At 40.7% G+C, this 23,306-nt stretch overlaps 2 protein-coding genes, 1 long non-coding RNA gene and 6 other non-coding genes across 11 annotated transcripts; 8 read left to right on the top strand and 1 right to left on the bottom strand.

Moving 5' to 3' along the window:
* Positions 1-1,969: 1,969 nt before the first annotated feature.
* usp20 (ubiquitin specific peptidase 20) lies at positions 1,970-17,345 on the bottom strand. Of its 3 annotated transcripts, none has more exons than XM_039778733.1 (25): positions 17,172-17,345; positions 16,755-16,862; positions 16,416-16,469; positions 16,004-16,066; positions 15,759-15,899; positions 15,537-15,639; positions 14,844-14,913; positions 14,618-14,731; positions 14,382-14,481; positions 12,711-13,224; positions 12,451-12,600; positions 12,153-12,265; positions 11,577-11,749; positions 8,386-8,480; positions 7,974-8,007; positions 7,792-7,837; positions 7,531-7,711; positions 7,291-7,417; positions 7,025-7,194; positions 4,967-5,048; positions 4,468-4,576; positions 4,270-4,372; positions 4,111-4,179; positions 3,854-4,023; positions 1,970-3,142 (listed from the first exon to the last, which is right to left on the bottom strand). In XM_039778733.1, the coding sequence occupies exons 2-24, from the start codon at positions 16,830-16,832 to the stop codon at positions 3,866-3,868; spliced, it is 2,847 nt and encodes a 948-aa protein (XP_039634667.1). In that variant the 5' UTR covers positions 16,833-16,862; positions 17,172-17,345; the 3' UTR covers positions 1,970-3,142; positions 3,854-3,865. The 3 variants fall into 3 exon arrangements, with proteins under 3 accessions (XP_039634667.1, XP_039634669.1, XP_039634668.1); XM_039778735.1 differs by having other exon boundaries at positions 14,403-14,481; XM_039778734.1 differs by having other exon boundaries at positions 16,755-16,859.
* LOC120544881 lies at positions 4,331-7,147 on the top strand. The gene is made up of 2 exons (XR_005636593.1): positions 4,331-4,438; positions 7,005-7,147. It is a non-coding gene; the product is annotated as an uncharacterized LOC120544881 (long non-coding RNA).
* Positions 17,256-23,303, top strand: rpl7a (ribosomal protein L7a). Its single transcript, XM_039780502.1, has 8 exons — positions 17,256-17,421; positions 20,874-20,999; positions 21,197-21,346; positions 21,590-21,730; positions 22,034-22,113; positions 22,386-22,516; positions 22,984-23,053; positions 23,164-23,303. The coding sequence occupies exons 1-8, from the start codon at positions 17,256-17,258 to the stop codon at positions 23,266-23,268; spliced, it is 969 nt and encodes a 322-aa protein (XP_039636436.1). The 3' UTR covers positions 23,269-23,303.
* LOC120546129 lies at positions 20,723-20,795 on the top strand. The gene has a single exon (XR_005636805.1). It is a non-coding gene; the product is annotated as a small nucleolar RNA SNORD36 (small nucleolar RNA).
* Positions 21,047-21,121, top strand: LOC120546131. The gene has a single exon (XR_005636806.1). It is a non-coding gene; the product is annotated as a small nucleolar RNA SNORD24 (small nucleolar RNA).
* On the top strand, positions 21,421-21,488 carry LOC120546132. The gene has a single exon (XR_005636807.1). It is a non-coding gene; the product is annotated as a small nucleolar RNA SNORD24 (small nucleolar RNA).
* LOC120546127 lies at positions 21,883-21,952 on the top strand. Its single transcript, XR_005636803.1, has one exon. It is a non-coding gene; the product is annotated as a small nucleolar RNA SNORD36 (small nucleolar RNA).
* LOC120546126 lies at positions 22,168-22,244 on the top strand. Its single transcript, XR_005636802.1, has one exon. It is a non-coding gene; the product is annotated as a small nucleolar RNA SNORD36 (small nucleolar RNA).
* Positions 22,607-22,679, top strand: LOC120546128. Its single transcript, XR_005636804.1, has one exon. It is a non-coding gene; the product is annotated as a small nucleolar RNA SNORD36 (small nucleolar RNA).
* Positions 23,304-23,306: the final 3 nt, after the last annotated feature.

Here is a 23,306-nt window from a genome sequence, read left to right as displayed (position 1 = left end):
CAAGTCAAAATATCTGTGGTTGGAAAAGGTTTATTAAAGGTATTTTGGGTCACGGTTTGCATGCCTTGTTGGATATTGCCCGGGGAATGTTGAAGCTGCTTTTCTGATAATTACACTTCTGAATATCTGCTAAGCTTGTTAAAAGTGTTGGATTTGATCAGATTACGTATATTTCACGGTCTGTCTCGCTTGTCCTGGAATCTGAAAGTTTTAGCTAACTGAGAAAACTAACATTGTCTCTAAGTAGAAAAGCAACAAACAACAATTTTTCATAGTGACTTCTTTCAACATATTTAAAGGAAAAGTTTGACATTTTGGGAGTTAGATGAGAAAATCGATACCACTCATGTCTTGTACGCTTAACATAAAGCTACAGCTAGCAAGCAGCAGAAGGTTAAGAACTATATCTCTGTGTGAATACTGCATGGCAGCTAAAGATTAAACTCAGTGTTCATTTGGTATTGAAAAAAAAAAAATCCGTTTTTCGCTTTTTTTCCCATTCACAAATAGGCTTTGAGATGCGGTCACTCATTTGTCTTTGCTGACACGTCTTGTGGCCGTTTGGACTGGTAAGTAGCAGTATTTATCCAAGTGAGTATCTGATTTCTGGAGGCATTTCCGTGCATGTCTAATAAGTATAATTCATGATTTATTTATAAACTAAAAAGATTTTAAAACAATTTATTACTGGTGCATTGGTGCTTTATGTAACATGCCAGGGGATGTTACCCTCAAACAGTAAATTCTAATCGACTAAAAAAATAAGGAATCTTTAATTTTTTTATACTATCTTGTAATTTTATAAACTGTCTAAATGAATTGTGCTATATAAACATAACTAATATAATTCAATTCAATATTTTTTTCTAGTTTGGTCTTTTTTAAATTGGTATTTATTATTAATATAACAGAAAAGCACAGTTACACTCAACATTAGTTGTTTCCCACGTGTTGCTCACTCTACCACGATGCTCGGCTTTAACTGCTTAAAATGCGGTGGCAGACTTTGCCAATGCAGAGCTGTACATTGAAAAAAGGCAAGCATGTGGTTTTTATCTACAATGAGATAAGAGGAGGATGTGGTTTATTTAGCTAAGCTTGGACTGACTCTGTAATTTCTCAGAAATGTTACCCTGGCACTTGAATTTAACTATTGAATTTGTTATGCTGTAAAGGAAACCTCTACACAACAATATGTGATGTTACTATTGATATTCCAATTTTTGTTTTAAATGCTCTGAGCAACTCAGCCTGTTGGCTGCTTCAAACGGAAAGCCAGAGGTTAATATTGGGAGTTGTTTGAACTGTCACAAATGGTGTTGAAAAACTTGCACAACACTCTTGTCTACCTGTCTGATCTGTGACTCAAAGATAAAAAAGAGGAGAGAAAGACAAATCTGAATCAAATTTAGAATAAATAGAATTTAAGGTAAACAAGCTATGGTGTCTCAATTAGTGAAGACGCGTGTTTTAACCTATACCACATGGTACAGCTTAATTTTTTCCAATAACGAAACATGCACAATTAAGATATTATGAGAAAATATACTTGATCAATCAAATAATAGTCCTATATTACCTTAACTGTTTTTTGGGATTTTTGCATGTGGTGCCAATTATCTGTGATGTCAGATTATTTCGTACTTTCTAAATATTACATCGGAAAATATTGCCCTCTCTTGGTTTAAACAGGTAAATTATGTCATTTTTAGTTAAAGGTGCTGTAGGTAGGATTGCGAAGATCCAGGACTTAGCCAAAAAATGTGAACATCAACAACTTCACAGTCCCTACCCGCTTTCCGCTAAAGCCCAAAACAGTCTCCTAAGCCCCTCCCCCCACAAGGGAGAATGAATGTGTGTGCATGAGCAGGCCCTGATTGGTGCATCTGAACAGGGAGCGGTGGATTTTTGCAAATCTCACTACAGGCTGTAGGTGGTGCCAGAGGAGCCAGATTTTTTTTAAATTACCTGCTTCATGTAGTTCTACTGGAACATAGGGCAAAGTTTCAGCAAATATGAAGAAAAATTTGTTTTATAAGTCTTACCTACTGCACCTTTTAATCTCTTCTAAAGAACTAAAATTAGGTAATTCTCACTTTTATGTTTCATGTTTTATGTTTTTATTCGAAAAGCCAGTTAAAATATTTGTTGCACAGGATTTTTTGTATCCCTTTGTCAAATTTACCACTATTGCAAAAGATATGTATTCCTCTCTTCTTACTTAACTCCTGCCATATATGACTTCAATTAGGGAAATTTGCTATTTTTGTACTCTTTAAAAAAAAAAAAATTATATCCATATATCTCTATGCATGTATGCCCATTTATGGATAGTGCTGTACAGGAGCGACTGAATATTTCCATAATTTTGAACACAGAAAAGATGTTATTGTGCGTTTGAGTAAACAAACTCGACAGTGAAATGTCCTTAGAGGTCCAAATAAAGGAGTAGCAGTTAAATGCAGTTTGAAGCTTTTCAAATACACCCTGAAAATAGTATTTGGAACACATGCATGTTTTGTGGTTGGACACAAACCTGCTGTGATATTTTCCATAAAGTTTGTTAATCTGATCAATTTGCTGGTTTAAACAAACAAAAGGCTTCCATTCCTGAGGGCTCAGTTAACTGTATTTAAGGTTGTAGGTGCAAGAGTATGATTTTATGTAATATAGCTCACTTGTTTTCTGAACTTGTTGCTATGTGACTAGTAAACAGGCAAACAACAGAAAGCATGTTAACGTCTCTTGGTTGTTGCTTCCAACGAAGAACAGTTCAGTCCTTAAACCAAACATCAGCCTGTAATTCTGTTCTCCTCCTGAGTAACTGGTTCACGACACCAGCAGCTGTCTGCCAGTTTCGCAGTATCTGACACCTAGTCACTACAGCAGCCACTGAAACACCATAGCTACCAAAAACAGCTCCAGAGATGTGACACAACATCTTGTTTTTTTACACCTTAACATTGAGAGTTATCCAATAAATAACCTATGTGATATTTAAGTACCGTTTCACCCTCTTGCGACACAGCTTCAAAATGATGCGTTGCTACATTTACAAAGTGCTCACGACGAGGATTCTTCACCAAGGTGCAAATTCCTCAGCTTCCTGCGAGGGCAAGAGTAGAAAGGGGAATCAGAAGACCTGGGGAAAATGAAAAACAAGTTGAGAACAAATGCACCCTTAAAGCTATAGTGTGTAGTCTGTCGCCCCCATGAGGAATTCTAAGTAATGACAACAAAACTGTGCGCGTCCACATGACACAAGCCTTCCGTGATCGCGCACCCCCACCACCCCTCCGCCACACAGTTGCTAGTAGCCAAGGAGGACACACAGGATTAAAAAAAACATGATGGACTCTTCAGAAGATTTTCTGCGCGCGAAAAAGTCGCCAGACAACACCAGTGTCTGACATTGCCATACTGAGAAATACAGAGAGAGTTTTGTGGAGCTAATTAGCTTTGTTGTAACTCATTTGGCAATGGCTTAAATGTATTAATATAAAAAAGTTATGCACTAAAGCTTTAATGGGCCCTCAACTCAAACACTCAGATTGGATTTACAGCTGTTTCTGAGCTGGATGTGCTGCCTCTATTATTCTTGGCCATATGTGCAGCTATCTTAATCTCTGCTGGTCAGAAGGAATTTATGAACTCATGTGGTTGACGTAAGCGAAGTGGGTGGAAAAGGTGCTAGTTCCAAGAGCAGCTCCATGACCACGGCTTCCAGTAAAATGTTACACAGCAGCCAAAAGTATATTTAAATATGTGATTGAATGCAAGTCTGTGTATATGAAGGAAGAGGAATGTGAGGTTTGGATTATGGTGATTTTTCCCAATAAGTAAACATCCCAACCTTTTTTTTATCTCAAAGTGCTCTGGTTTCTGCCTCGATCTTCCTCTCTCCATGAAGGCTGTCAGGGTCAGACGGTGCCACAGTTTGTCTCACTGCGATCTCAGGGCCTCCGCCATAAATACCCAACAAGTACTGCCAGGTCTCTTCTGAGATCTGACCATAGTCTGCACCTGAGGGGAGAGAGGCACATAAAAGAAATGGTTTATTGGCTGTCTGTTTTTCTCATTTCCAGCTTTACAACCAGTGCTGTGGTTTACCTTGCTTCAGTTGTATGTGCCCTCCTTTCATAACACCAATTTTACTGTTGTCGATGGGACCAGGTGGCTCTGAGAAAACAAATCATAAAAGATATTTTGTAAAGGCAGAAAGATGAAGAACTTTAATGCACTACGGTTTGTCTTCCTGCAGGGTCATACCATTGTCTTTTCCCTTCACAAAACTCTCCCACTCTCTGAACCACTGCATGCTGATGCACAGGATCACCGTCGGAGCCTCTTCAGCCTGAAACTCTTTGTTCAGCTACAGACAAGAGAAAACTGCCCGTTCAACATCCAGCACAAAGCATGAAGACACATTTAAGCACAGGTAAGCCCTTGCAGAATACAGGCTTTTACCTTGATGAAGGTATCTATTTCCATTTTTCTGCGTTTAGCCAGAGCTTCAATCTCCACCTGGCAGATGGCACACATATACAGGTGGTTCACGGCTGGGCCGCCTCCAAAACTAAGGACAGAAACACCAATTGATGGAAACAAATGAATGTGAACATATGCATTCAAATGTATCCAATCGATGTTCAGCTAAGGCCTTTGTTTACAGGTTTTGCCATCGCGCTGATCAATTCAGATACATTCTTCTGTTAGATTATTGTAGAGCTACATATGTGTTCAGTTCGCAGGGACATTACATACGTCTTCAGCTGTGATTAAACAATTATCAGATTCATTCAATTAAAATAGACCGCCTCTTTTGACATTGACTACACTCCTACTTTTTTTACTTTCCAATCCACATACTATATTACTTTGATCCATATAATATAGAAATATTAATTAGACACACCTTTAAAAAATGTAAATGGTAACGTAAAATGGTAATGTGTTGCATATTTACCTGTTGAAAAGGTACTCCCACACATTCTGAGGAACAATCACAACCAGGTCATCTATGTATTGGTATTTATTAGGAGGAATCCCTGTACAGAAATAAAATGTTTAAATTAAAAGGAGAAATCTATGACCTTTTCTGGCCCGTACTGGAGACCAGTAAAAATTCCAACAACTATGGTAAATTTATTCTCCTCCTACACAAAATCCCCTCCCTCATCCCTGCTGTCCTCTTAGACAATGATGGGCTGTAACTCACAAAAGCAATAAAGCCATGGTTTTCCAAGTAAGACATGTAAACTAGCCAACTACCATAAATCTAAAAGAAACCTCCAGAACAAGAATTATTTGTTTTAAGAGCTGAAACATCTCGAGATGCCAGAAACCTCTTCAATACACCGTCCATAATTAAAACAGCTGAACAATATGGCAAAATAAATATGTTTAGAGAAGGTAGCAACAGGTTTTGGAAAACTGTAGGTGAAATGTATTGATTTGTCAGAAAATTGTTTTTGAAAGCCTGAAATGTAAGAATTTGGAAACATTATCCATTAAGCTAATTGCTTCTGATCGACAACATGACTTCCAACGGATAATATGCATTTATTTTGCTGTGAGGTTATTTGCTATTGTCTATTTGTTGTTAAATGGGTACTCAAGTGATTAATTCACTTGCTAAAATTAGAGGACCCACAAGAAACCACCTAATGTTTTGTCAAGCTCTGGATAGTACAAAAACACTGGATACTACATTTCCCATAATGCAACTCAAAAGAGTCTCTTCCTTAAAACACCAATAATGGCGTTTTTCCATTACATGGTACCTGCTCGACTCGCCTCGACTCTACTCGCCTCGACTCGACTCGGCGCACTGTGCGTCCCTTTTCCATTGCAGATTTTAGTACCGCCTCAGCGTGGCTGGTCGTCATAGCGACTGCCGCGGGCGTGGCTTGGTAGCGTTGCATTCCCCCCCCCCCCCCCCCCCGACTCATTTCCTGGTTCTCCTTCTCCGTAAACAACATGAAATCAACAAGATAGTTAACTTTTCCTGCTCCAGATTTCCCACCGTGGTCAGAAAGAACAGGGCAGACACTTTGTTTCTCTCACATATATATGACTCTAGAGTTGCTACTCGCTGCGGAGCTAATCGCCGTCACTCTCTCACTTCTCCCTCGCTCACCAGCTACACACAAACACACACACACACACACACACACACACACACACACGGCGACTCGACACACACCAGCGCACAAGTATAAACATCGGGCCACTTGTATGCTACGGAGAAAGCTCTGCGTGGAGCCTCCGGCAGCAAAAAAACACCGTTGGCTGTACCGTCTCTCGCTAGCAATGCAGTGATCAGTGACGATTCTTTCCGACCAGTCAGCAGCCTGCAGGGTTTCACGTCACCGTTCCGCTCGCCTCAGCTCGCTTGGAACCTCGACTGAGGAGGTACTAAAAAAAGTACCCATTAGCAGGTACCAGGTACTTTTTTTCGTAATGGAAAACCAAAAAAGGCGAGTAGAGTCGAGGCGAGGTGAGTAGGTACCATGTAATGGAAAAGCGCCATAATTGTAGGCCGGTTTTAGTGCCGCGTTCCATTTACCTCGGAACTCGGATTTTCCAAGGTCAAAGTCGGAAACACGCACCCTGACCTCAGATTTCCGAGCTCGGAACTCTGACAACCTCGCAGTAGCCCGACTTCAAAATCCAACATGGCTGCCCCCTGTATCAACAGTTGTGAAAGCTGCAGTAACCTAAAGTTATAAGCACTTCTATCTTATTTGTGTCACAAAATCATTAGTTCACACAGACATGTTCAACTTCTATCTGTGGACATGTTGTTACACTGTTTGCATGCACAAAAAACGGCGTAATGCGTTGTTATCAACTGGTATTGCTAACAATAGCTAACCAGGCTAGAGCTAATGAAAACAATGAAAACAGAGGTAAATGGAACGCTGCATTAGTCCCCTTTAAGGAAGCATGTGCATGTTTTCTCAGTGTGATAAGGCAGGGTTTTGACAGCACACATTTTTCAGATCAAGATTGTATCACACACCTCCGTGCTGACAAAGAAATGTGTGGTTGCTAATGGGGCCTGGTTCGGCGAAAGTGTTGAACTTGTTCAGCCATTCTCTGGAGATGTAAAACTGCAGCAGGCTGGGCTCCTTCATATTGGCCAGAGCCACCACCTTCTGCCTCTCTCGCAGCGACTCCTCGCTACTTTTCCTGCACGAGTCCAGGAAGAAACACAGTCTGTAACATCGTTTTGAATAAATAGATTATGTATAAATGTTTGCCATGATGGAGTTTTTAAATGCTTACCTGTAGAACAACACGTAGGCCTCTGCATTCTGCACCACTGTCTCATGGACCTCTGTGACATACTGGTCATCAAACTCATACCACTGGCCATTGATCACATTCTGACAGTAAGCTATGTAGTGTCCACCTGCAGCACCAGAAAAAGGGTAAGAAAAAGAACGTACATGAACATGTACACCACATTTATGGATTCTCTAAAATATGTTAACCATGTTGAAATAACATTGAGTTATCTCATACTTCCTGCAGTGCCATGGTGACAAATGACTGACAGCAGATCGTAAGTGGTGACTTGGGATGGACTCTCTTTAGCCAGGAAAGGTCGCATGTCGAGGCCTTCCAACGGGAAGGATACGTGGCTGCTAATCTTGAACGAATACATGACCTCGTGCCGGAAGCGCTTCAGGTGAATGCACAGAATCTACACAAACAAATAACACTTCATGAAGCCAGCCACAAGCACAACTAAACTTGGTATCTGCAGCAAGAAAGAGATCATACCTCTGGAAGCCTAAGTACTTTGCAATATTTGACACCATTTCTCAACCTGTAGAAAACAAAATACTGTGTAAAAAAAATCTAAATGAGAAATACATTTGTTTTAAGGGTTTTTAAGCATTGAAAGGTGAGAAATTATCTAGTTTTAATTCATGTCTCCACCTGGATTTACAATACATACTCACTTTTTACATCGCTCACAGCTGTACATGTTGTCCCCTGTAAAAAGAATGGATGTGATTGTTACTTCTGACATACATTTTCTTACCTACACCTGATCACTTAAAAGTTCTGTACTCAATATTTAGAACATTAATACAGCAGCAAACAAATCTTTACTATGTAAAGATATAGTGGAGTAATGGCATCCTGAGCAGAGAATGAAGTCACACTCTCTCTGTGTGTGTTGTAATCCGAGCTTCTCTGTTCTTTGTTTTGATGGCCAGTCTGGCCGTGCATGTTGTGTGAAAAAAACGCACTGTAGGTATTTCACGAATTTGGTAACTGTTAGTGAGAGCCATGTGTACGATATCCCGAGTACAGTCCATATAAAAACTAGAGTATTACAATAAAATAGCACAGTGTAGTATTGTTTACCTTTGAGTTCATCTGCAGCAAAGAAGGCAGCGAGGCAGTCCTCTAGGGTCACCATGGGCCCCCAAAACCAACTGGGAATACATGAAACTACGAACCTGTTCAGAGGTATAATACAAAGAGATGTAACCATACAGCCACATAGCCTCTTTTAGTCTGTCTCCTCACAGTGATCATACTGACAAATATAGACATCATGTGGGTCGGCAACTTGTAATGATTAAATGACCCCAAATTAAATGCTGCCTGGAGCGATAATAGCTCCTTAAAGGGTCTTAGATGGCAAGTTTGAAGGGCCCAAATACACCAGATCTCCCCTGAAAGGCTTGCTCCTCAGATGGCCGTTGAAGCAGGAACTGTGTACCCCCTTCTTCAAATAAATATGCTCAGCACTGCTCTATGGCAGAACAGGGTTGTGTGGAGAAGATATGTGTTGTCTGTTAAGTTTGTTAACTTGGATTGGGCATCGGCATCTGTTCCAGCTTGGAATCGTTTTAAAAATTACAATTCCAGTAATTCAAATCCAATTATCGGTTCCAAATTTTTACAAAGTTTGGGTTTTCGTAGCAGCCAGGGGCTTGTTGTGTTGCAGCCGTGGAGCACAGTAAGTGGCGCTCTAGTGTGGCTTTATTTTACGTTATAAAAACCCGGTAAAACTTTCCTCTCATTTGTGAAATAAGCATGTGACCTGTTTCAACTCCACCCCTCAAAGAATCAAACTCGAGAATCCATAAGAACCGGAATCGAAAAGAAGAATCGTATTTGGAATCAGAATTGTTAAAATCAAAACGATGCCCAACCCTATTGACAACGCAGCTCACCTCCACAATCCTTCATCTATACTTCCTCAGAAACCACTAGATTCACCAAATGACGTCACCAGCACTGTTATGACGGTGCTTTTGAAATCTAGGAACTGACGGAAGAGGAACTCATATCATGCCAAGGCCTGTCTCTGAATCTCTGTCCCAATATCTACAATGACAAATACAGGTCACAAACTGCAGGTATGTGCAAATGCACAGGAAGTGATTCTAGTTTTCTATTGAATGAGCAGTATACAACCCTCTTGTTAACTCATAAAATGAGCGGTATCTCAGGAAACCCACTGCTTTGCTGACATAGACAATAACTACACTTTCTACTACACCGTCGAAAACCCTCTACAGTCATTAAAAATGCAATATTACTCTTCTCGTCATCTGGAGGCTCAGCACTCAAATATTATCCTGGAGCAGTGGGTCAAGCTTTTCAGAGCCCTCCTCAGTCTACATAATCTCCACCAAGCCATCAGTCCTGGACTGACTCCAGGATGCCCTTAAAGCCCTCTCACTGCATGAACAACTCAAACATTTGCCCTGACGGAATTCCTGAATTCTGTCAGGGCAAATGTCTAACCGTTATCCTTCATCATTTCATGGTGCAGGTCTAGTAACTTGAAACCCAATGGAGGGGCTGATTGTCACTATATATTTCAAAGAAGGTAGTTTATCATTAAAGGGAATCAACTGTGTTATCTCTTTCCTTCCTGTGACTAGCAAGATGCTAGCATGCATAATGCTGATCCACCTCACAACCCCAGTAGAGAATAACATTGTTCCAGATCAGGTTAAAGTGCAAACAGAACAAGGCATTGCCTTGACATATCTAGCAAAGCCCTCTTGATACCTACACGCCCTCATCTGCACATCTGTGGCCTCCACAACAACATACAGTAGAATATTCTCTAAAGAGACGTGACTGGAGCCACATTCCCATCTAACACTTTTCTTGGAACTCTCATTTCGGTTGATTTCAATCCTCAGCGATGATGTGGATTTTCATAAGAAATTAATTGAGCATAACATCTAAAAAAAACTTGACTCCACTTGCATTCTTTCTCTGTAAGGAACTTCCCTCAATAAGTCATACCGTGGGCCAAAACAAGGTATATCTGGGCATCTTATTCCCTCCCCAGTTAAAAGACCTAGTTAAAAAGGAACACGCCGACTTATTGGGACTTTAGCTTATTCACAGTAACCCCCAGAGTTAGACAAGTCGATACATACCCTTCTCGTCTCTGTGCGTGTTGTAACTCTGTCTGACGCCCCCAGCGCTAGCTAAGCCTAGCACAGATCCTGGAGGTAACCGGTTCCAACTAGCCTACTGCTCCGAATAAGTGACAAAATAACGCCAACGTGTTCCTATTTACATATTGTGTACAAATAGCAAGGTCATATGAGACACAGCCATCTTCTAACCGTATACAAACTGGGAACTATATTCTCAGAAAGGCGAAGCACTGCTACTTCTGCTACTTGGGCGGAGTGATTTGCTCGCAGCACCAGAAGCCCTGTGGTGAGGAGCAGAGAGTTCGCCTGGAGTTCGCTCAGAGTTGGAGTAATAGAGTCAACAATTACTAGATAGTAAAAGCATAGTGACCTTGTTATTTGTACACCCTGTGACTATACAAATCACAACATGTAAACAGGAACATGTTGGCGTTATTTTGTCACTTATTCGGAGCAGTAGGCTAGTTGGAACCGGTTACCTCCAGGATCTGTGTTAGGCTTAGCTAGCGCTGGGAGGGTCAGACAGAGTTAACAGAGTACAACACCCACAGATGAGAAGGGCATGTATGGACTTGTCTAACTCTGGGGGTTACAGTGAATAAGCTAAAGTCCCAATAAGTTGGCGTGTTCCATTAAAGTTAATTTGGATCCATTATTTAATAAAATCCTAACCTGAGCTTTCTGGAGGGCCCCAAAGAAGCTTTGTGCTGGGGAGAGACGTGTATGATGGGCTTATGGTGTTGTCATTTATACAGTACATATGTTTATTTGGTATATGATTTATTGTCTATTTTGTTAAATGGTCTTGAATATTGTAGTTACTGTGTGATCTGTTCTTGATTTTTGTCTGGGTGGGTGGTAATGATTAATTGGTGGGGGGGGTTGTTCATGTTGAGAATTGTGTTTTTATGTTTAAAATATTAAATTGTTAATCACAAAAAAGTCATACTGTGTTAAGCAACTTTTAGATTTACATAAACAGGAAGTCAAATGAAGCCTCTTGCCAGAAACATGCCTCACTAAATCATTTCAATGACCTCAGCATATTAGTGTGCAATCAGATTGATTAGAATCTGCTGAATTAATGTGTTCAAACACGCTGACTTCTTCCTCTCCTCTGATAGTATAACATGGCTCACTGACCGGCGTATGGAGTCCATGATGTAGGAGATCCAGCCCTGCGAGCCGTAACTTTCGGGACAAACACCGGTTTTGACTGGAAGGTTCTGATGTATAGAGGAGTGGAGCTTGGCCAAGTCCTCTTTACCAGGAATAGGGAGGGACAAGTCTTGGAAGGTTTCCACTGTAGTAGAGACCTGTCACACATTTATAGAATTGGTTTACACAGCATGCCTCTATAGTTTATAAAATCTAAATAAATTCTTATCTAAACATATGAGTGTGTGGTCAATGAGAAATCATTTCACATCTGTGTTTTCCAAAAAAAAAACGCATATGTGAATAATACTAATAAAAATACAAAACAATTAATCTCAGCAAATGGTTAAAATGTTAATTGTTCAATTAAGATTTTCATGCATTTTTGTTAATTCTAATCCTAAAAAATACTGAAATGACACAATTACACCAGACATACTATCATCTAAATTTCACTTAAAACAAAAAATATATAGATATAATTTATCAAGTAAATATACTGTGGTTTCTGACTAAATATGTGGCTCCCTCTGGTGTTAAAACAGATGAAGCACAGCTCACCCTGTCACAGGTTAAACACTGGACCAGACTGAGGATGGAGCCGTCAAAGATGTCAGAGATCACACTGCGATAGTGAGACTGTTTCTTCTTCCTGGCACTGAGCAGCAGCTGAGCTGGAAGATTCATGACGCGGAGGAGGATATTAGAGGACAAACTTAATATTGTTGATGTCGTTGGATGAGGGAAAAGAAGGCGAAAGAATGTCTGTGTATAAAGTGGCGGACAGAAGACCACCACTGCATTAACACCAAAAATAGAATAAAATGTTGCTGCTGATGAATGCAGAAAATGCCCTTACCTTTTTTAAAGGAGTATGCAGGTCCTGCAGAGCGGAGGGGGCTGGAGCGAGGTGGACTAGAGGACAGTTTGGGATGCAGCTCCTGAAGGGTTCGCACAGGACTGCAAGGAGTGGACTGGGACTGGGTCATTGACGCTTCATTGTCTGGCTCTAGAAAACAGCATGTTGGGTACAGAGAATTGACAGTTTTAGAGACATAATTCACATAATAGGGATATAAAGTTGAAAAATACACTTTCATAATCCTGCTGGCCTTATACCGGAGGTGTTGCTGCTCGGGCTTTGCCGTTGCCCAGTATCAGATATCTGGTTGTTTTCTTGGATTTGGACGTCAGTGTTTGTGGTTGGCGTTAACTCCTCTTCCTCTCCCCTCTCAGGGACCCCCTCCTCGGCTGCTGTATCCACATCAGCATCCTCATCCATCTCTTGCGAGCCTCCACGGAGGGGTGAGCCAGACACTCTCCTTTCCTTCAGCCTCTCCTTTTCCGAGATCACCCCGCCGGTACCGACGCCCACTATCCCCCCTGCTGCTGACCTGACCCCGTCACACTCATCCTGCAGTAGGAGCTCGCCGTCAGCCACTCCTCCCCCCTCCCCACGGTCACTGCTGGAGCCAGAGTCGCAGGATAAGAATTCATCCTCAGACGGGGAACGGTCTCCGTCTCTTATCTCCTCCCCATCACTTCCCTCCCTGCTCATGCTGCACTCTGCCAGAGGCTCCTTCAGCTCTTCGTGTAATTGGTCCATCAGACAGCGCAGGAACTCTTGAGTGTCCTGTAGCAAGAAAAGCACCTTGCATTCACCCAAAAGGAGGATGCATGAGTGTGTCTACATGTACATAAACACAGACAGGAGTTTTGCAGAGACAATGACTGACTATTTCAAAACAAGAAGATAAGACAGAGAAATGTGTGAGTAATGTTGTATGTCTTGTTCTACATTGGTAAGAAGTGGTACAAGGAGGACCTAATCACACCCACTGAAGACAGGTAAAACTCATTATTTAAAAACACTTTTTGACTTTATCAGTCAAACAAAACCATACACTTCAAATCAAACATATAATAAGCCTGAGTAAAACATGAAACCATTTCTAAATATAGTTATTGTATTACAAAGAATCAGACAAAAGCCAAGGTTTCATTTGAGTTGTTTGTGTACTTAAAGAAATAATTCAGTTTTTCTTCCTTCCAGAGTCCGACAAAGTCGCAGATACGTTTTTTAAAGTTTCCGCATGCAGATTGAAGGTATGTTGAGATATAAGTTTAGCCTAACTTGGCTCAAATACTAGACATCTATTGGATCAAGAAGCCTCTCTAAAGTTAAAGGAATAGTTTGACATTTTGGGAAATACACTAATTTGCTTTCTTGCCTGAGAGTAAGATGAGAAGGTCGATATCACTAATATTTTTGTGCGCAAAAAATAGAGCTACAGGCAGTAGACGGTTAGCTTATCTTAGATGTTTCCCTCTACTGCGCTAAATTAAGATAACTACTCCTCTCTGTAAGAAAGCAAAAAGCACATTTACCAAAATGTTGAACTACTGTTTTAAGATATACACTAATAAACCTCTCTAAAAGGATTGAATGGACAAACATAAGTACATATTGTAGTTTATGCAATTATAAAGTGGCTAATGTCACGATTACCAAAGAAATTAGGTCATATCGATCCTCCTGTTTTATACAGAGAGACTTAACAATTTGTCCGTTTCTGGGGATGTAAGCAAAATACTAAAATTCTCCAAAAACTGAAGTGATGTGAACAACTCAAGTCAAGCCTTTGGTTATTAATAACAAATGTAGTTGTTAATAGCAAAAATAACAGTATTTTTTAGGGAATGTGTGAGGGAGATACACAGGGGTTCACAGTTTAGAAATAAAAAGAACAAGACCGTATCAAGCTGTTGAGTGATGCCAGGTGTAGTTACCTGCTGGCTGCTTGCCCCTACCTGCTGAGCGTAACCACGAAACATGGGGTTTACTAGTTTGATGCCATGAGACAGACTGGTAGGCACGACATAGCTGGGCCTGGGAGAGTAGCCGCCATGAGAGTTAGTTTAATATACTGTATATGATTCAGAATCATTAGTACATAACAGTCTCGTATAGCTACATTCTGTCACTTGTATCGAGTCATTTTATGTCACTTGTATGTGTTTATTACCGTTTTTTATGCCAGAGTTCTGAGATCAGTTTCTGGTAACTCTTACAGAGAGCAGGCTTCTTATCGGTCCGGACCAATCCACTGCAGTCCAGGAAGAACTGAGTGAGAGGAGGACTGGTGAGGAAAGAGAGAGTGTCAACACAACTGCCTAACTAAAGCAAAACAAAATAACAAAGAGCCACACCCCTGGTAATCGACCAAATGTAATGACAGGAAGTGACCTCACCAATTGGACAGGGCTTGAAGAGCGGCATTCATGTAGCAGGAGTTACCAATATTTTTCATTCCTGTCAAGCCTACAAACAACAGGAGAAACAGCCGTACAGTTTTCTTTTTTATTCCCAGAGAATGCAAAAGTGTACAAACTAAGTAATTTAGATATGAATGATTTTTTTAGAATGACGGACACCACTACAATCACACAGGATCCCACCCACCCCCTCCACCACTCCTTTCAGTTACTGCCATCAGGTCAACGTTACAAAGTCCTGTTGGCACGTAAAAACACATACAAAACAAATCCTTCATCCCCACTGCTATCACAAATAGGCAACATTTCCCACTCCATTTAGTTTTCTTTTTGCACTTTGCAAAAAGAAAACTAAATGTCAGTGAGTCAGTGTGTTTACACTGTTTCTACATGTATCTTATATGTTTCTTATACGTATTTTATGTCATTTGAGCTTCCCTGTCAAAGATGAATTTCGGTTACTCGTGACTGACAATAGTTTTTCTTATCTTATCAAGGGATAATTATCAATGCTATTCTAGGTTAAAGGAAACATGCCTAGTAACTATTCTTAGGACTAAAATCAATTATATCTAATACATATGGCAGATGTGACCTATTAGCATGAGCACTTACAAATTCAGGAAATTCAAGTGCGCTGTTGTTTAGAAAAATAAAAGTTGACAGTACCTCTGGGTTTAAGCTCATCGTCCTCTGAATCTGAACCTTCTTCTTCTGCCACAGCAATTGGTACTGCTTTTAGTGGGTGACCTATTGGCTGAGGAGCTGCTTCCTAGGAAATAGATTAAAATATACTATAATTATGAAGCGGAGTAAGAAATAGGTTGCGTGAAATTGAAATGGTATTACTAGGACTTTAAATGGGAGACGGGTGAGAAGGCAAAGTCATACCTGCTCTGTGGCTTTACAGTGGTGGGGAGCAGCAGGTACAAGCACCAGCGGAGGCCTGTGCTCCAAAAATACCTCCCGCTCGCAGACATAACACCAGATCCTGAACGTCGTCAGGTTCACAGTCAGGTTGTGCTTCTTAGCCTAAAGGAAACACATTCGCAATCATTCAAGGGACTTTTTTTCCTCCCATAACCATCCAGCAAGGAGATACACGGACAAGAATGTTTTGTATGAGAAGGTTTTACCTGTGCATGTAGGGTGCTGTGATCCGAAAAGGACTCTCCACAACCAACATATGGGCAGTCACTCTACAGAGCAGAGACACTGTATTAGATAAGCTTCTGAATCCTCTCTTCTATCTTGCAAAGACATTACGTCACAATATCTTCCTGTCTTGGCTTAATTAATTCCATACTAGAATGTCAAATGTCAGAGTCTAAATTAATAGTTGTAACTGCATATATTGTGCACTTGCTTGCCTGCCTAGGTTTGACAGCTACTACTGATTAATTATTAAGCATTCATCTGGCCTTCATCTGGCCTTCTCTAAAATGCAGCACGCTAGTTGCGCTTGCAGTAATCATTTATGTGACAAGGTGCACAAACCAGCAAAATAACCTTTGAAAAGAAAGATTCAAAACCTTTAAAGGACCTTACCTGCAGACATGCCCACAGGTTTGGACCCCCTGCACCACAAGACTGGCAAGTCCCCTGCAGCATGAATAGAATCCAAAGGAACAGAATAAAATATTAGAAATGCACAAACATGTTGGTTCACTCAGGAAGAGTAAGAGCTGACACAAGCAAGGATGCTTTTCACTGTCGATACCCAATAAAGACAACATAGCAGAGCAAAAAATTCCAACTCATGTGGTTATTACTAAAGTGGTAAAAGGCTGCTACAACAACCTTAAGGGACGTGTAGGCCGTGGCACACACATCCAATGACCTGAACCGGGCTTCTTTGACATTCCAAGTAAATGAATGAAAACCCACCTTGGATTTCTGGAGGAGGTCCTCCTTGGTTACCTCTCCTATGGAGTCCAGGTGAGGACAAAGCTCTTGTTCAGCCATAGTTACTCACTCTCTTCGGGGGGACGTCTGCTAATTTGACAGGGCAGTAATAACAAATCTGTAGTCATTCAGGTGACAAGGTGTTGTAGCTAAAGCTAGCTTCATCCCCTCAACACAAAAACACGATATGCACTTATATAAATATAAATCACACGCCCCTCGTTTCTGACTGACAACGGAACCATATACACCTAACCTATAGTGTTGTTGAGACCATCCTTTCAACCCCCATACTACATAATCTAACAACTAAAAGGCCTTATGTTTACCAACGAAAGCTCAAAAACCATCTCATTACTGCAGCTATGACAACAGCAGTTATGAATGACTCATATTTACCAACAGAAGCAGCTGCCACGATGGTAATCGCTATTTTTCATTCTTCTGGTAAACAAACCATACTGGATCCGGGCAGGCGACAGTATGCTAGCAAGATATCGAGTAGCCGAGCTGAGAGCCGCAACACCCCGGCCCACCATCCCCAAACAACTCACTCCCCCTCCCATCCACGGCACGGCACGGCACGGCACGGCGCGACGCGACGCGACCTATGGACGCGACGCAGGGCTGGAGGAGGAAACACGGACACGTCCGCCTGACAAATCCAGCCCACAGCGATGTTCTGAAAAAGAAACCCCCCTTTTCATTGATTTTGTCTTGCTAGTTGTGTATCTTTGAAATGTATTTCATACGTGCAATTTAGTAGAAACTATTATTCAAATAGATTTAAAAGTGTTTATTCATTAACGGTAAAGATCCCTGTTTACGGAAGTGACGTAATATTGTACGTCGTTTAAATGAGTCACCAAGTTCTCTCAATACATCCATACTTTTAGCTTTTTCTGTGTATGGCTTTTATTAGTGTGCTTTTTCAGTCGACTTTGTCCACTGTGGGAAGAACGGTTGGGCACAAAATGCATAATGTTAGCCAATTGTATGTCCAAGAAAGAAAAGTGCATTTACAACCCGTATCTCACTTGTCCGTTTTGAATCATGGGGAAAAGTCAGATAGAGCAGCAGTAGGCTACTTCAAGGAATAGTTTGCCATTTTGGGATTAACTTTTGGAGTGCTGGGGGAACGAATGTGGATTTGCCTGCCCAGGGACTCCTGATACAATTTCACTATTGAGCTAATTCTGGGACAGACTGGTCATTGTCCCAAAAGAATAAATAAATATTCGTCTTAAAATTAATCCATACGAATGCAAAACCAAGGATTTGGCCAGCAGGTCACCATGTTTTACTATAAAATGCTTTGCAACAGTGAACTATCTTCCAAAGTATGTATGTATATTGTACGTTGTCCCTGTTTAAAGAAATAAAGAAATGAAATGAAAATGGAAAGTCGTGTAAATTAGACACAATTATTAATACTGTAAACCCAAATAGCAATTTCCTGCCCTCTACATTGTCTCCACATTCTACTTGCTCTGTTTTCTGTAATTGTGTGATTTTAAGTATATTGACTTTTTACGGATTTGTATTGATGCATCAAAGGGTCCACATATGTAACAAGGTCAGCAGTGGTGATTCCCAGTGAACAGGTGGTAATTAGCACACACAAAAATTAGATTATTTAAATGTACTGTTTTAAATGCTGATGGAATTTAAATGGGCTGAACAGGTGAGATCAACCTAAATACTCCTGTAGCACGCACAAGCATTAATTAAGACATGTACAGTTAGTCATGATCATGATCTGTATGTACCTTTGTCCACTAATTAAAGAATATCTTATAAAAAGTAAAACATAGCCCATTGGTTGGGTCCCAGCACAATCAGGTATCCCTGGAAACCAAAAAGCAGACAAATATGTAAACTTGATAAAGGTGCTTGAATTAGAATAGACCTATCACAGCAGACATTATAGTAGGCCTATAGGAAATGCACAGGTGTTTCAGGCTCAATCCCAATTCTCTGTTTTACCCCTTCCACTTACCCCTTCCCCTTAGTTTTGCACGTTGACGTGAGAGTAAGGGCTATCCCAATTCTCGTTTTGATCGAGGGGTAGGGCTAAGGGGGAGTGGTAGATACCCCTTAAAACCAAGCACTTTTGCAAGCTTACTTGAAACCAAGGGCTACCCCGAACACACTGCGGACCGGCTACAGTGGCTTATGTTGTATTCAAGTGCCACAGTAAGCCGTTCTCTTAATACATCCATGCAGTAAGCCATGACAGTGTGACAGTGAGCCACTATGCACAGGACCCTGAAACTGAAGCAGCTAAATGGAATTCAGGCATCATTAATGAATTGTATTATTTACACCAGTGCTTTTCCACTCTGACGATTCATGTTGGAAACATCAATCCTCAAGACACTCAATTCCTACCAACTCCTCTGAGGCAGGCCAAGCTTATTTTACTGTCTGTCAGGTTCTCAGAGTGTGTATCTCTTTATTGTTGAAAAATACACAGAAATTAGCTAGATAATCTGTATAGATAATCTGTAACGTAACATATGTTATTAAAATGAATACAAAATAAGAAATGTAAAAAAAGATCAAAATAATATAAGTTTTTGTAATGTAATTTCTTTTGAAAGTTATGGTTATGACGTACATAGCGTGTTAAGCCTCTATATTGCAACGCTGATCCTGAGTCAGAATCCTAACCTTTAAAACTACAAAGCTGTAGCAAGCGAGTAGCTGTGACATCTGACTCTAGATCGGTGCATAAGAGGCCACGTAACCACGGTGAAAGCCTCGCGGTATTTAGGCTACCCAGAATCCCTCGGTCTTCCTTTCTGCCTGAACCGACATGGTGGGTGCATAGTCGTTTCTTCTGGAGAATTACTATAGTTATTGTATCTGTCTGCATCCCTAAATGTATGGTTATTCTAACATTGTAGAATGTACCTATTCTTTCTGTGAAGCCTGCTTGTTTATATTATGTCGATATTGCGCGTCGATATTTTGCTGTATTTGGGTAAAAATAGTTTTAAGTTGAGCCTTGTGTAGCCGGTACGAGTAGCACCGTGACTCCTTGTCAGAAGCTAAAGCTAACGATGGGGAACACGCTTGGTGTCAGAAGCACGTTATCCCTAATTTTTTGGATTTTCCGCATGACTGTGGACTACCAGTACCTAAACTGGTAACAATTTTATATTGCAACTAAATGAAGTACAACTGAACGGTAACGTGATGTATTGGGATATAAGTATCCGGATGGTGCACCCGGTAGTGTTGACTAAATGGGCCCGAGCATAGCTAATGTTGGCTTAACCTTAAATTCAATTCAGTTTTCATTGGTGGGAACGTTACTGTTGGTAGCCATAGCTTAGATGTAGTCTACATGTTTAGGGACTTTGGTAGCTTGTAGTTACTGTGAGTGTGTCTTGGTTTGTGAATTATAAGGCTTCAGCAGTGGTAACGTTAGCAGCTTGACGTTAGCATTTAACTCTGGTTGTATAGCATGCTAACAGTTTATGGTTAGTGATCAACATGGGGATTTAGCTAGTTTTATTCCCTGCACTGCTTGAATGCTTTACTTCTGGTGCTTGTTTTTACGGCATTGACAACTAACTGATCTAAAGACTAGCATATGCTTATAGTATGTAATTTGGAAACTAGTTTGGACGAGGCTGGATGCTGAGCAATGGATGCTAAAGCCCATGCATGCTGGTAATCACAATCGTCAACCAAGATCCGGAATCTACTTTATTTGGACAAAGCATTAAAAATGTAATTGCCTCTACAATTATTATGCTGTATGCTTTCCCTGAACAGCTGTAGGATTAAAATACAAACTTAGCTAGGCTTTAAACTTTGGCTCAAAGTAGTTCTACAGACTGTACCTTAGTCAGAAACCTGTTAATTGCCAACTTGGGTTGCACGTAAATGAATTTTTGAAATTTTTTAGTATTACATTGTTTATACAACCATTGGCCTTGATGCAGTGTTGACTTTAATTTCTTCAACTGAAACTATCCATGATGCTTTTTGAGCTTTTTAACCCTGAGCATTGGCCAAAATGCACCATGAATTGTTTTCACATTTAAATAACGTTAATTAACACATACTAACTTGTTTTTGTTTGTTCCTGACAGCCTAAGGGAAAGAAGGCTAAGGGGAAGAAGGTGGCACCTGCCCCTTCTGTGGCCAAGAAACATGAGGCCAAAAAAGTAGTCAACCCCCTGTTCGAAAAGAGGCCAAAGAACTTTGGCATCGGTAAGTAGCCTTAGGTTGCTTTTTGCGAGAACTAGGGACTGTAACAGTGCAGATGATGTAAACGAATATTTGCTATCTTATGCATACTGAAGACAACTTTTATCACCAAGATCGCTGATGCACGTAAATTTAAACCTTAAAAGACTTTGCTATAGTTTGTTTTTCAGATACTAAACATGTATTGTCTTTTCACACAGGCCAGGATATTCAGCCAAAGCGTGATTTGACACGCTTTGTGAAATGGCCTCGTTATGTCCGCCTGCAGAGGCAGCGCTCCATCCTCTACAAGCGTCTGAAGGTTCCTCCTGCAATCAACCAGTTCACCCAGGCTCTGGACCGCCAGACCGGTAAGTTTCACTTATGTGATGAAAGCTGTAGTATTTTAAGGCTTTTTGGGTCCTTGATAGTTTAATTGTGGCTTTGCATATGATGTGAACGAATATTTGCTATCTGAATAACTGCTGACATTCCACCAAGATCACTGATGCAATTACTTGAAAGTGTCCACTCGTCATGCTGTAGAAGAAACCATACTGGAGCAACTGTTGGGTTGGTTGAATTCAAATTTGTAATGTCTCCTTTCTCCTCAGCCACACAGCTGTTCAAGCTGGCCCACAAATACAGGCCAGAGACCAAGCAGGAGAAGAAGCAGAGGCTGCTGGCCCGCGCTGAGCAGAAGGCAGCTGGAAAGGGAGATACCCCTACCAAGAGGCCTCCTGTCCTCCGTGCAGGTGAGATACAAGAACAAAATGTAAATGAAGTGCTGTAGAAAGTGTTATTGATGGGTAACATGTTAGTCAGGCTGTGTTGAATATCCAATGTTATTTTTTTAAGTTTGTTAAAGCGTGACCCATCTTGTGAAGTCATATCTAACTTGGTCTTGATGCAGTGATGTTTGAATTTCTTCACCTGAAACTTACTTTGATGCTTTGAGCTTTTTAACCCTGAGCATTGGCCAAAATCATAGTATAGATATTTTCAGGGGGTGTTCTCGGTAGAAGATAATTTCCTTTCCTTATACCAATTTTCTACAGGTGTGAACACTGTCACCTCTCTGGTGGAAAGCAAGAAGGCCCAGCTCGTTATCATTGCCCACGATGTGGATCCAATTGAGGTAAGCTTGTCGCAGTAGTGGAACTTCCAATATTGGGTACTAGAAAGTGGTCACTGGCAATGATGTATGAATTTCTTCACCTGAATCCTCTATGTGGATCAAAACTTACGAGCTTTTTAATTCTGAGCAAAGACTACAAACCAAGAATACATGTTTAGACTACAATATTTATTGTGGACATGTCGGTTCTTGGTCAGATTACCTTTTTTTTTTTCTTTTTTTTTTCACTAGGATTACCTCAATTTTTCTCCTTTTCTCCCTTGCTTTTGTAGCTCGTTGTCTTCCTGCCAGCCTTGTGCCGCAAGATGGGTGTCCCATACTGCATTGTCAAGGGCAAGGCTAGACTGGGCAGACTGGTGCATAGAAAGACATGCACTTCAGTTGCCTTCACACAGACTAACCCGTAAGTATAAACATAAACTGAGTGGTTTGATTATTGTCAGTTGTTTTATTACAGTATGACCTCTCTTGTAAAGTCTTTAACTTGGCCTTGATGCAGTGATGACTTGAATTTCTTCACCTGAAACTCACCTTGATGCTTTTTGAGCTTTTTAACCCTGAGCATTGGCCAAAATATAAATATTTAGTAAAGGTTACTTAACATCTATAGGGTGTTTTCTGCAGCAGTGGTTCCCAGTAATAATCTGTCTGCAACTAACTGTCTTGGTGTTACTGATTTTTATGTTCTTGGCAGTTTTATTAAAATTTGCAATGACTGTAATGTTGGGAGAGTGTGCTGCTAGATTAATCAGGATGCTCTAATCAAATGTTTACATTTTAAAGTCAACATGATTATTGAATCAGTAACCCCTTGTAGCTCCATCTCAAAGTACTGTCAGCACTGTATTAACTAGATTTGTTCTTTCCTAGTGAGGATAAAGGTGCACTTGCCAAGCTTGTGGAAGCCATCAAGACCAACTACAACGACAGATATGAGGAGGTGAGAATTCATTTGACTTTACTATATGAAGTGTACCAGTCCAAAATTGCATGTTATCACAGACCCAATTGCACCATTTAAACCCTTTTTTTATTTTATTTTTTTTCCAGATCCGTCGTCACTGGGGAGGTGGTATCATGGGCCCCAAATCAACAGCCCGCATCACAAAGCTGGAGAAAGCGAAGGCAAAGGAACTGGCAACCAAGCTTGGTTAAATTGTTTGGAATAAAAAATTTATGTCCTAAAACAAGAC

Source organism: Perca fluviatilis, chromosome 17 (genome assembly GCF_010015445.1).
Source record: "Perca fluviatilis chromosome 17, GENO_Pfluv_1.0, whole genome shotgun sequence".
NCBI classification, from domain to species: domain Eukaryota; kingdom Metazoa; phylum Chordata; class Actinopteri; order Perciformes; family Percidae; genus Perca; species Perca fluviatilis.
The sequence above is the reverse complement of the archived record's forward strand: the minus strand, read 5'-3'. Positions and strand labels throughout refer to the sequence as shown.

What these genes read in the sequence shown, in the direction of transcription:
- rpl7a (XM_039780502.1), top strand. Translation starts at nt 17,256, where the DNA reads ATGCTAGCAAGATATCGAGTAGCCGAGCTGAGAGCCGCAACACCCCGG. An exon ending in GGCTCTGGACCGCCAGACCG is followed by an intron (nt 21,347 to 21,589) that starts GTAAGTTTCACT and finishes CTTTCTCCTCAG; the next exon opens with CCACACAGCTGTTCAAGCTG. An exon ending in ACGATGTGGATCCAATTGAG is followed by an intron (nt 22,114 to 22,385) that starts GTAAGCTTGTCG and finishes TTGCTTTTGTAG; the next exon opens with CTCGTTGTCTTCCTGCCAGC.
- usp20 (XM_039778733.1), bottom strand. Translation starts at nt 16,832, where the DNA reads ATGGCTGAACAAGAGCTTTGTCCTCACCTGGACTCCATAGGAGAGGTA. An exon ending in AAATAGATACCTTCATCAAG is followed by an intron (nt 4,373 to 4,467) that starts GTAAAAGCCTGT and finishes TCTTGTCTGTAG; the next exon opens with CTGAACAAAGAGTTTCAGGC. An exon ending in GCACATACAACTGAAGCAAG is followed by an intron (nt 4,024 to 4,110) that starts GTAAACCACAGC and finishes CTCTCCCCTCAG; the next exon opens with GTGCAGACTATGGTCAGATC.